This window comes from Chrysoperla carnea, chromosome 5 (assembly GCF_905475395.1).
Source record: "Chrysoperla carnea chromosome 5, inChrCarn1.1, whole genome shotgun sequence".
Classification (NCBI taxonomy): Eukaryota; Metazoa; Arthropoda; class Insecta; order Neuroptera; family Chrysopidae; genus Chrysoperla; species Chrysoperla carnea.
Genome location: NC_058341.1, coordinates 35,831,403 through 35,845,098, shown reverse-complemented (window position 1 = coordinate 35,845,098; position 13,696 = coordinate 35,831,403). Strand labels below are relative to the sequence as shown.

The 13,696-nt window shown below is 27.5% G+C and overlaps 2 protein-coding genes across 2 annotated transcripts; both read right to left on the bottom strand.

Moving 5' to 3' along the window:
* Positions 1-2,204: 2,204 nt before the first annotated feature.
* LOC123300465 lies at positions 2,205-4,757 on the bottom strand. The gene is made up of 3 exons (XM_044883043.1): positions 4,571-4,757; positions 2,864-3,233; positions 2,205-2,424 (listed from the first exon to the last, which is right to left on the bottom strand). The coding sequence occupies exons 1-3, from the start codon at positions 4,730-4,732 to the stop codon at positions 2,309-2,311; spliced, it is 648 nt and encodes a 215-aa protein (XP_044738978.1). The 5' UTR covers positions 4,733-4,757; the 3' UTR covers positions 2,205-2,308.
* A 3,767-nt stretch (positions 4,758-8,524) lies between these two features.
* Positions 8,525-12,530, bottom strand: LOC123301145. The gene is made up of 3 exons (XM_044883879.1): positions 12,418-12,530; positions 9,890-10,143; positions 8,525-8,587 (listed from the first exon to the last, which is right to left on the bottom strand). The coding sequence occupies exons 1-3, from the start codon at positions 12,500-12,502 to the stop codon at positions 8,525-8,527; spliced, it is 402 nt and encodes a 133-aa protein (XP_044739814.1). The 5' UTR covers positions 12,503-12,530.
* Between the last annotated feature and the right edge of the window lie 1,166 nt (positions 12,531-13,696).

Here is a 13,696-nt window from a genome sequence, read left to right as displayed (position 1 = left end):
ACCACAGAACAAAATTATCAATTACTTAATTAATTTTGTAAAAATTATTATTAACTTAATAATAAATTAAAATATAATCCGGGTGGGTGTGTGTGTATAGCACTTGCCTATGATACCAAGTTACACTAGTTCGTATCCTGGTGTGGTTAGCATTTTAACATTTAAATTCAACTTTAAAATTTTTCCTGATGTTAAAAATTTTCCACTCTTTTTATACTTTAAATTATCTATATAACCCCGCCTTCTTGCTTTAAATAACGCCAGTCATAAATTACTATGTTGACCTAATAAATTTGTATACATTCAGGATGAAAAAAGTATTGCTTATTTTAAACAAAGCTTAGCAATTTTTTAAACAAAGGATAAGTTTTTGAGAATCAATAGTAAATTATGTTACCAATAGAAAGTTAGGCGAGTATGTTGTATCTGGAAAGTTTGTGGGTGAATCTGTAGTAACACATCTTTTCAAACGCTTTTTCGATGCTAAGGACTAATAGCGACGCTAAAAGCAACATGCGTTTAAGTATATAAACTTAAATAAATTAAAATTATAAATATATAAATTTTACTTATTTTGTATAAAAACTTTAATAAAAAAAAGAAGAATCTCTGTTAATTTGTTTTATGAAAATGTACATTATGATTCTTCATGAAAATATAAAACACTTTTTTTTTGGCTATAAATAAATAAAATTCGTTATGTATTTTAAATTTTGTTGTATTTTTTAAATTTTTTATTCTATTATTTTCCTTTCAGGACAAAATTATCAATTAATTAATTATTTAGTAAACGTAAGTATTAAGTTACTTATACGGTAATAAATAAGCCTGGTGGTTGTGTGGGTATAGCACTTGCCTGAGAAACCATGGTACGCTAGTTCGTATCTTGGTGTGGTTAACATTTTTACTTTTAAATTAAATGAATTTTTCCTGATGTTAAAAATTTTCCACTCTTTTTATAATTTAAATTATCTATATAACCCGCCCTCTTGCTATAAATAACGTCAGTCATAAATCACTATTATGTCAGGGGGTGGGAATTTAAAAAATCATAAATATATATCTTTAAAATCATGTTCTCTTGTTACAAAATATTAAAAATATGTACAAAATGGCTTGGTTATGCTAAAATATGAAACTTTTTAACAGGAGAGCATGTCATATAGTTTATCTAACTCATATTCTCCTATTAAAAAATATTAAAATTTGTGTTTATAAAATTAAAACAATCGCTCGTTAAGAATGAAATATGAAATTTTGTAACAGGAGAACATATTTATTTTATTAAATTTTTTTATAACATATTCGCCTATTACAAAATTGTTGTACATGAATGAAATTTTATAAGATTTTGTAATAGGAGAACATGTTCCTTATGTCATAAATAACTCTTCTGTCAGGAAGTGGGAATTAAAATAACATAAAGTATACCTCGCTCTCTTACTTATTTGTCGCTTTTGGTTCTCATAACAATTATGTAAAAAAATGACTTTATCTCGGGATAATAACTTATTTAATTAAAAATTTATCGGGGAATGCTAGTTTCGAACTGAGGTACTTCGTAACCGGAGGTAACCGGAGGTAACTTGGCTAGCCAGTACTCCACCTTTGACATATTATACGTATCAATAATGTAATATAGATACCTTTTACTCACCTTTTTTCAATAAAAAGTGGCTATTCAAACGGTTGATCGTTATAGAGAGAGATATAAAAAGAAGTACGAGTCTTAGCTTGTCTTCGTCTGTCTTATATTACCTCTATGAAATACACAGACATACAAGTGTTTATACAAAAATTAAAAAAGATTAATATTCGTGCTTTGTCAGGCTGCAAAGAGGAAAGACGGCCCCTTTTTCATTTTTATTAGCGGTCAATAATTCACTTTTTGCGTTTTATATGCTCTTAAACCTCTATGTTATATAACCTCTTTGGCACTAACTAATCACCAACGAACATTTAGGTAGTGGTAACTGGTAAAACTGAGTAAATATTTTCCCCTAACACCACTTAAAAATTTTCGACTATTTCTTCAAATTTTTTTTTTAATTTTGTTAAACTGGTTGCTAATTCAAAAGTCGGAAAACTATGAGGTAGAATGTGGAAAAATCGAACATTAATCAAATATAATTTTAATTTCAAAAAATAAATAAATATACATACAAATTTTTAAAATTATTTATAAAAATTAATATCATTAAAACATAATTATTTTTAAACATTTTCAACATGTTTTTTAACATTTTTGTAAGATAATAAGCGTCTTATATTCTGAGAAATTGGGTGCATCAGGCAAAGAGTACAGAAGTTAATTTTGATCAAAGAGTTTTGGAAAGATAGCAATATCTGCACAATTAACAAAAGTTTCTTGTGGACCGCATCCAACAGCTTGAGTACCATCTGAACAAGTGCCCCAATTATTACCTAAATAAAAAAAATCATTGAATTTAATTAACATGATGTTAAGATCATCTTCATAAAGTCAAAGGCGCATACTAAATTTTTTGGACTTATTGCAACAAGCCGTAAGCAACAGTATATAATATCTACAGAATAATTTTGATCACATTGATGAATCTGTCAGAACAAAACAGTAGAGAATGATCAAAATTTTGGATTATATAATTTGAAAAGGAGAAGGCTAGATCCAGATCCGATGATTTTTAGCGAAAATATAGCAATTCGAACTTTCGCGAACGAACTATTTTGACCCTCAAAAAGTGCAGTATTCTCTTAATAGAACGCTTTCTAAGTATTGTAAGGCTAATATAGGACTGCGTCTATACAAATTTTCGAATTCTTTTAAATTCAAAAAAATTTTAGAGGACTTAGGGGATAAATTGCATTAAGAAATTTACGATACCTGAAGTCCAAGTCCATCGAAAAACGCAATGTTCACATAAAACGTCGTTTGGTAATTGTATTTGAGGTTTAAAAATTCCTGGAAGAAATTGTTTTAATTGATAAACATCTTCGCCAGTTGAGGTTTTTAATGGTTTAAAACATTCTTCGGACTCAACTTCTGCTTCGTCCAGATTACATAAACTAAATTTAAAGTAGCCTTTGTGATTTGCTGTTATTCGAACCATTGTGGTTATATTATCTCCTGGATTATATATGGCAGCAATTGTACCTGTCCCAAATTTGCCACCATCTTCATTTGGTCTTGGAGTAGGTAAGCTAAAACTATCACCACAAAGTCCACATTTTCCTTTGTTATGATTATGTTGTACCTGGAAACAATTTTAATTTTTTATGTGCATCAACAATTAGTAACTAAGTTGAGTCACAGCTCCACCTATTTTCAAACAAAGTTGGGATATCGAAAAAATATCATTATCTAATGTTTGTTATTTATTTATTGTCTGATTGCAAATTTTTGCGGCGTAGGTACTTTGTTTCGACATGCTTTTAAAAAAATATGTGACTGTGTCTGTGGCTCAAAACACGGTCGACGATAGCAAGTAGATTCGACTTATTTTTAAATTTTTTCATTTGAGGTTTACTTAAAAAAATAGACGAAAAAATGATTCGGTTTCTTTTTGAACCTTGCTTTTTATTTGAACTTGGAATAAATTGTATTTTATAACGCTTTTCAAGTTTTCATGAGTTTCAATGTTTAATTGAAATCATATTTCCCTGTTTACTACTCAAACGAAGTCAGATCGATTTGGGTTGATTAGTGTCGAGTTGATCTTTTTTTACTGCTTTATTTACACGAATTAAGAACGTAAATTTTTTCTTGAATAATTTTAATCAAATTTTATTGAAAATTGATTTAATATACTCAAAATTTTTCCTAAATATTTATAAAAAAGAAAGAAAGTAAATTACGATCCTAGGCTAGAAACTTGGATAGTCGAGGCTTAATATTACATACGCTACAGCATCCAATATTTTGTCCGGGAATTTTATACTATTTTACAGGAAAGTCAACTTTCTGACCTAGAATCGCCAAATATATTATTGAAATTTTCAGGTGAGGCATGGTTCGTCAAGTATATATACTCTAAGTCAAAATAAAAGCAAAATCATTCTAGGCGTTATTCGCATATAATGCGATAGTTATAACACTTAGAATGGTATAAGACGTGCAGTTTTTGTGACACAGAGTTACATCAATTAAAAATGCAAAAGAAAACAAAATAGAAAAAAGTTTGCCCGAATGTTTGTCTGTTCGGTATAAATTCTATTATTTAAATTAAAATTTTTTATTAATTTTGGATAAAAGTACGATAATATGACATAAAAACAAAAGGAAATATAAAAGTTGTAAAACTAAATTTTCATTTTTTTTCCATCGCTTCCACCATATTTTGATAAACATTCGCTAGTTTGATATGATAAACATTAAAAATTTCGTCAGCTATTATTATAATAAAATGCAAAAAATAATTTTTTCATCAAAGCCACTTCGTAAAAATGAAGGACTCAGTTTCATCCTGGGTTTCAATAAAAGGTGGTAATTTTTTTGTTTAATGCCCAAAATTTATCATTTGTACACAAAAACAGATGTAGCTGTGATTCTACTCAACAATATTTAAATTACAAAAAATAAAAGAATATTTACATCTAAACCTCCACAATTAAGGCCATTATCATCATAATTAATTGGTGCTTGTTTATCAAATCGCCATAAAGAATTTCTGCTCGGTGGATTCATTAAATTTCCATGACCATTTGCATAGTCCAAAATAAGCACACTTGTTGTTATTATTAAATATACAAACATTTTTTTTTAAATTATTGGATTTTACACATTTAAAGATAAAGATATGAAATACAATAAAAAAACTTGATCCATTTTCGGTATTTATATATTGTATCGAATAGTAAATAATTTTTATCAAAATATTGATAACATTTAATTTTTTTTATTCCATACTTACCTGTTATTACGTCAAGGATGTTATCAAAATCTATATATGAAAAATTCCCAAAATGAAAGTTTCGAAGAAATTTTTCACTCATTTACAAAATGTAAACAATTACTAATGCTTTCCCCTAAACAAATAATGTTCACTTGATAAGAGCTTTAATAATTTACCCATTTTAATTTATTATTTCGTCCTATTATGTGAGTCCAAGCAATAAATTTTAATAACATTTTTTAAAATTTTGTGTTTTAAAATATATTTCATACAATCAGAAACATTCCATATGGCCTTTACTTAAAATTCACAGTCGAATAAAAAATATTTTAATAGTTTTTAGATTCTGTTTCCGATATAGTTTTTTGCACACTTTTAAAACACCGAGTTTTCAAAAAATCGATTTTATAAACGATATTCTTTCTGCCTAACGTTGCTTCTGAAAAATCATCGATTGGTCTGTAATTGTGATTTACACATCTCGTGATTTATACATTCCGATCGTGTTTTTCACTCGATGATTATCGATTGATTTCTTAATTTGATCAACTCTTTTGATATTCATGATGATTGGACATATATTCATAAACAATTTGCGGAGTGTGAAGAAATAATATGAGATGGTGTAGGTGGAGGCTAGTAAATAAAATATTTGTATAATGGGTATTAGGATAGGTACTATCCCTGCATAAGTATTCGAAGCGAAATATCAAAAATTTTTTTAAACATCTGGTACCGAAGTTATCGGAAATTTTTGTACATCATTTTTGTAATTTGCTTCGAATACTTATGCATAGTTAGTATCCAGTAACGTCGTACATATTTGCTGGTGCTGGGGTGAGACACCAAAGGTTCTAACATTGATATTCTCACCTGTACTCACCTGTGCCGTGCAAAACTGACGCCAACTTACTTCTTTTTTTACATATAGGAGCATCTTTTTCCACATGATTCCTTGTGGGTCATTTTACCCGAAAGATTTTAGCATTGGCTTGTAGTTTATACTGTAGAGTTCTTATTTTGAATGGCTTTCGGCTAAATTGGCTGTAGATTTGATGGCAGGTTGTTCTTTACATGCATGCATGTGAGCAGTTTATGAGATATTTGGCATCAAATGTTTCTGTTTCTTTTCAAATTAGTTGCATTTCCAAGCTTAAAGGGCGAATTCTAACTTGTAAAGTACAGAAATGAGTAAAAAAATAGTATTTGAACATTAAATTCGATGCACATTCAATCTTATCAATTCATATTTCAAATTAAAAAATATATATATAAATAAAAAAAAGAAATGAAACTGTCACTGTTGAATTTAGCCATAAGCCATCCTCTGTAACAATTCTGCAGTTTCTTTTTAAAATTTTATTAAAAATAGGAATAGAATTAATTAAATGTGTGCAGTTATGTTTATATGTTTACTTTTTTCATTGTACTGATCTATGATTTTGATCGTTGTTATTTAAGTGATTTTACAAATTTCAATCTGAGCAAGTACTTATAAAATTTGCTCACGTAAATAAAATGTGTAACAATTGTAAAATTCTTACTAAAAAAACTATCAACAGATAAAAATATTGTAAATATTTGTTAAAAGATTTGTTAGATTTATATCTTAAGTGAAAAAAATACTACCATACCGACTTTGAAAATTTGATTCATGTGAAGATTACTGGTCAACTTTGATCAAGTATGGCACTTGGTAATTAACTTAAATATTTAAAAAATAATTTTTATTCAATTATTGATTATTTTAAAGAGGTTTTTAATTAAATGGATTAACTTTGATTATATTAGCAGGGCCGTAGAAACCGCTATATCAGTGGTAGCAACGATATGGGACCACCACGCTCCTTGATTTGTTTTCCAATTTTCAATTTGACGATTTTATAGAAATATATTTGCTAACTTATTTTAACTGTCGATTTTTTCAACAATTAAGGCGCTGAACTGCCTCAAGACTATGGCAAAAAGGACTCCTGGTTCAAATCTTGGTATGAGCCCTCCTCAAGGCAAGTTACGCTATTGGATATTAGGTATATTTACCAAAATAGATGATTACCTCTATAGTCTATATGTGCAGATATAATAAACTAATTAAGATCTACTGCCTTATCATAATAACTTGCAACTCATCTTAACAGATACCGAAATTTGAGAGGTTGTTGTCGAAGTCACGTCTAACAACGTTTTTCTTTAAGAAACTATCATACCTAAGGATTTCTCTTTTAGGCTATCCGGAAAATTTTTAATTGAACCACAAACTTAAAATTTGCGTTGAAGACATGCAAAATGCAATTTGATATAATTCTTCATCAATAATTCTTCCTTGTAATAATTTGCGGTTTTCCTTAATTTGTCAAAAATTATGGAATCTAAGATTTTCTTATAGTAATCTTATTTTTTTGACAATCAGACACAGGTTTATATAAATATTAAATTTAAGTAGTAAAATTGTCACTTCATCCTCAAATGCATTGTACATAGATGTCGAGTGACGATTCACGTAAATTTTTTACGTAGACTGATTTTTATCAACTTTTGATTAAATGCCATAAATAAAAAACAATAATAAAATTATCTATGTGAGACCCCTTCGCCTCAAATATGAAAAGCGAATTTTTACCATGTTTGAAAATATTCATAAAGTTTTATTTGACCTTAAAGTTTAAAAAAATGAATACAATTTATTTTCTAAACAAAGAGAACTAAATTTGTTGCTTGAATACAAACGACCTAGACGGATTAAATGTACTACTTTTAATATAATTTTGGTGGAAGCGCTTAATACATATATGGTTGCTATAAATGATAATGTTTGATGTATTTATCTGCACTTCCACCATTTTGAAGCTCTCTATAATAACTATGAAAAAGGTGAGATAATCTTTAAAGAGACATAACTCTAGCAGTCTTTTAACGGAATTTAAAGACTGTTGGGGAATTTATTAGAATGGAATTTATTAGAATGGGAATTTTCGGTGCAACTTGATCACTTTGCTATGGCCGGTGGACATTAATATTTATGACTTTCATAAAGATATCGCATGCAATATTTTCTGTGTATTATTCATAGAAGTAAAATAAATATTTCATTAACACACTCAATTGACTAAACTTTAAACTAAGAATGCCTCGAAACTAAGGAGGAATATTTCAGTGACGTTACTTTGTGAAAGCAAGATTTCATAGCCATTGCCAATGTGGAGAAATCAATTTTTCTTTGTAAAACCAATATCTAGTTTTTTCAAGTTTTTATTTTCTAGAACTTAGGAAATGTTGATCCAAATTCTTTTGATTTTTCCATTACTTGCACAATTTTCGGCATATAATTTTTAATGAAAGATATCTACTCCGATAAAGAAAAAAGTACTTCTTATTTTAGGACTGATTAAAAAATAAATCATTAAATTACTTTGATGTCTTTATATTTTTAAAAAATTATTTACAAAATATTTTTAAAGTTTATGGATTATGACTTCCAAAAAGTCCCAAATTAAATATGTTAGGTGGTAACAAATAAGTAAGATTCCACTTGTATTCAAAGCCAGGTATTGGATTTGGGGATGTATTATTCATTGTTCCCAATAATGAAGAACTTGGTACTAATTTATAACATTTGGTTATTGTATTAACTAGAGAACCATTCACTATTGTTTTTACATTAACTTCACATTGATTTGTAGCTTTTGGACACATGAAACAAGTAATTGCTTTAAAATCTAGAAACAAATAACAATATATCGTGATTTCGATAGCTTTAATAAAGATATTTTTTAAACTAGAATTACAAAGTTACTACATTATTTAGAATATTATTCGACTAAGCCAAGCTTCAGTTATATTAAATATTAAATTAAGTTTTACGAAAATTTGACATAAAACTGATATTTTCGAAATCTTAATATGATGTAAAAGTTGTAATTCCTATTAGAATCACTATTTTTCTACGTTAAGTGTGGAAAATCGATGAAGTGGTTAATATTGAGTACACTGGGATTATTCAAGATTATATAGAGGCCACATTATATGACATTTTGTGATACCATATTAATATTCTCTTGGACTACTTAAATGTCAATGTAATAATATTCTTCTAGGCCGTAAAAAGCAAATCAGAGTAGTATTTTTCATAGAAAAAAAGATATGTATGTAAAAATTCTTATTTGTGCTAGTTAATTTGAGGTATTTCGAAACCAAAAAAAATAAAAATGATCCAAAAAAATTTTATTGAGCAATTAATCATTCTTTTATACTTTATACATCTTATGTAGGATTCTCTGAACGGTTCAAGAGAAATTAACTATCAATGTCAGTGTTTTTACCAAAAAGGGCACATTTCTCATAAACCGTACAGAGAATCGACATGAACTTTTCACAAAAGACCTATAAAAGGATTATTAATTGATAATTAAAATTTTAAATTTTTTTATCATTTTCATTTCAACTTTTTAAGGTATTTTGGATATCGTTTGTGAAAAATTTATATCGATTCTCTGTACGTTTTAGGAAAAATAAACTATCAAAGTCAATCTTTTTAAACAAAGTTTTAACCAGTTTTTATGGTAACACTTTCGTTTTGGTATTGAAACGCCTTAATTGGAGCTATTTTTATTAGCGGTAAGCAACATAAATAATTAAAACACTATAATTATTTTCCCCAAACAAATAAACTTATGAGAATGCTTCAAAATTATTTTAAAGGAATTCTGCCTAACTGTGTATTTTACATTGGTGTTATTTGTGGCACTTTAATTTTATAGACAATGTACAGAATATTTGTTCTTATTTCCATAAGCTACACAAATTTCGAAAAATAATTTTTGCTGATTCAAACCAAGGTAATTTAATTTGTTGAAGAAAACTTTAACTTTAATTTTAGAGGACTGATTAAAAAACAAATCTTTAAAATTTTGATGATTTTATATTTTTGAAAAATTATTCACAAAAAACATTTCTAAAGTTTATGATTTTAATACTTTATGAAAAATATTATGAAATATATCATTTTTATTATTATTAACATGTCTAGGGGGTCCTAATAATCCCAAATTAAATATATTAGGTGGTAACATATGAGTAATATTCCAAGAGTATTGTAATCCAGGTGTTGGATTTGGGGATGTATTATTTAAACTGCCCAATAATGTAAGAGTTGGAACAATTTCATAACATTTTGTAATTGTTTTAATTAAGGATCCATTCAATATGGTTTTAACTGTAACTTCACATAGATTAGTAGCGGCTGGACAAGCAAAACAAGTAATTGCTTTAAAATCTAGAAACAAATAACAATTCATTATAATTTTAATAGTTTTTATATTTATTTTTTTTTTAATTTACATGAGATAGTAGGTATATAGGTGTATTGTTTATAATTTTTTTAAATATTATTAGTTAGGACAAGGCTCAGTTATAGTAAGAGTATAATATTTAAATTCGATTTATCACATCGAGTAATTATACATCAGTAAAACTTGCATATATACACACTGTTTTTTTAAATCATTTCCCATAGTACATCAATAAGTGTGAGAGGAGTACATTTATACATTAAGCAATGCGTATAAGAAAGCTGCTATTATCTTGCATGAATGTCCTTCCCTCATATTCCGTGTCTCATATATTATTCTAAATACAGGATTTGTATTATAATGTGTGAGGCAAAAAACTGGTTACAGACAAAGATAAACATACATGATAACGTAAAACTATTTTTGGTTTATTGGCTATTATACATATTATGCAAATTTGACGTCACGCACATGCAAATTTTACGAAAATTGGGCATATATTACAAAAAATGGATTATAAAATATTTATTACATCATTTTCTTTCTTATATACAAGAAATTTACAGAAATGTGTCAGGGATTTCAGAACCATTTTTTGGTGTGTGTAGCCTTTTTGATTTCGGAATTGAATGACGATAAGAGAAGGTAGACTTAGCAGAATTTTGTTTCAAGCTTATTGCTTGATTCATCAAGTTAAGAAATAGCTATTAGGTATGTATTTATTTAAAAATTAAAAATTAATAACAGGTACCCAATCTTTTCCAATTTTCATAAATAAAGCGTATATATAAATATCGATATTTTCTGTCAGTTCACTCTAAAATACCCCCCCCCCCCCTTTCAAAGTTCTATTTAGGTTATAAAGTTAAGAAAATTAATATGCTTAGGTTTAGCATGCTCTTTTACGTTATACTCTTACTATTACTGAGAAATAGCCTAATATTCATAATTAGGGAAATCCATATTCAAGTATTGTACATAAATAATATATTCCATTCCAGGATATGGATTATCCATTGTTGTGTTAAATTGATTTGTTTGGACTAAATTCGCATTTGTATCCATTTCACTACAAATGACAGTCGTAAAGAGTTTAGTGTTGTCTAGAATTGTTCTTTCACAAATGTCACAGACTTGAGTACTGGATTGACATTTTTGACATAGTAAATATGATTTAAGATCTAAAACAAAGTATAATTTTTTTGCTGTCAATATTAAAAAGAAGACGATTTTGCTACAATATAACGGAATAATTCATGGGAATATGGCCAGTATTCTGACCAATTCCAATATTTCAGACAATCTAAAAGAATGGCAATTTGAACACACAGGTTTTTATTGAGCTTGTTGGTTTATTCGGACTGCAAGCTTCAAGGACAAAAAATAATACAAAAAATGTTTTTGCAATTGATATAGTAATTCTAATTTAGTACTACGAAGCTAGTTGGCCATAAAAAACGTATATAAAAAAAGAGACAATACATTGGTGGTGTTTTTAATCGAAAATTGTTCATTTTGCTAAATTCCATACCAAAATACAATCAGAGGCAGACCACTCTTCAACACTTCAGAGACAAACCAATTATTGTTCAGGTATTTTCTTTTCCATTTAAAAGATATTATTTACATATTTTTTGATAAAAGCAACTAAATTAAATATAATTAACATAGATTGGAATGGCTACAAAAGCGCTAAAACTATAATTTTAAGTTGTATATGATATAAAGATTACATACTATTTTGTAAGATATCTCAGTGTAGTGCGTACATTCATCTTGATCGAAATTGAAATGGGCTTGTTTTAGTTGTAATTCAGGGCGCATTTTTGAAATTGAGTAATGGTTTGATACGGTAATGTAAAGTTTGAAATTCGCACTTGTGAATATTTAATTAATATTGGAAAAATCAAAATTCATCATTAGTGTTGAACCGTACAAGCAAATTTTTGAATTTTTATTAAGTTTGAGCACTTTTGATTTTCATCACTTTTGAAAAACGTATTATATTTGGCATATTTAGATTAAATATTAATGTATTTGTTTACTTATAAAATATTGACTTTTGACGTTGATTCTATAACGATTTTAAAAAATAATCAAGATTTGATCTATTTACTACATTTAAATCACGGTGCTTGTAGATATTAGAGAAGATCTTCTTAAATAATTTACAAGTTCAATATTTATACCTCCAAAAATTCAGTAATAAATTTACTGTAAATACTCTTTAAAATAATCGAATATCAAAAATTACTTACCAGCACACGAATAAGTGACTAGCATAAAAGAAAAAACTAGGAATGTTACGAAACACAATTTATTAGAAGTTATTATTCTGGCCATTTTTTTTTAGATTTAGTTTAATGAAATTATAAACTAGATACAAAGTATCGTTTAATATTTCGAATTTATACGAATATTTCAGTGGCGTTTTTGTGTCACGAAAACTTTATGTTCAAAGAATATGGGCAAGTATTTATACTTACGAGTCGATCACAAAATAATTTAAATAAAAATAGCTTTTTAAGGAACAAGCTCTTATTGTTAAATTGTACTAAAATAATTTTTCCTTTGATTGCCTACTTGAATATTTAGAAAAGCTTGAAGCGCTCAGAACCATCCTTGATATTTTAACTCAGCGCCTCCACCTTTTACAAATAGTCAAATATGAGGGACTCATAATAATAAGAGAGGGACTCATAATACTCTTAAATAGTGTTTTTTATTTAAATTTTTAATTAAAAACTAAACAAACCTATGTAGATCAAATATGGTGGAAGTGCATGGAAAATCAGGCCATGTTTATCATAAATATTCATTATCTTCCGATTTACAAATGCATGCAAAATGTCAGCTAAATCCAAAACCGGAAAGTGGATTAAATTTCAATTGTAAATTATCAGTACAGACATACATACAAGTGAAGTAAAATTAAAGTTTTTAATATAATCGACCATAGACCAATACTGTTTTTTAAGACCTAAATCTATATATGCCGGTCATATTAACTGCTTGACGTCATTAATAATTTTCCCAGTAGACAATACCAATGTAAATTTTGCTGCGGTAATGGGAAGTATGGTACGTGGCTGCATTATGGCCAGCGGGAAATATTTTCCAATTTTCCAAAATTTTAAAAATGTTGTGTTTTTTAGAGAGACTTCAACAATTTTTTTGAAAATTTTGTGATTAATTAAACTGCATAGGTATGGGAAAATCGTATACAAATCTAATGTTAATATAAACCAGAAACTAAACTTTTTTGGATCATACAGTATTTATTTCTTACTGACAATAATTAATAATAATAAATTTAAAAATGGTTGGCCTTTAAAACTATTAATAACCACAATTTTTTATCATTTGAAATTTAAATATAAATATATGTGTGATACCTAATCATAAAAGCCATTTATTTAAGTTTTTATACGCCTTTTGGATTAATATTCTGTCAAGATTATGTGATATATAAAATTATATCGATGATTATAAAAAATTACTTAAAAATATCAAAATCTCAAAAATATTACGATTAAT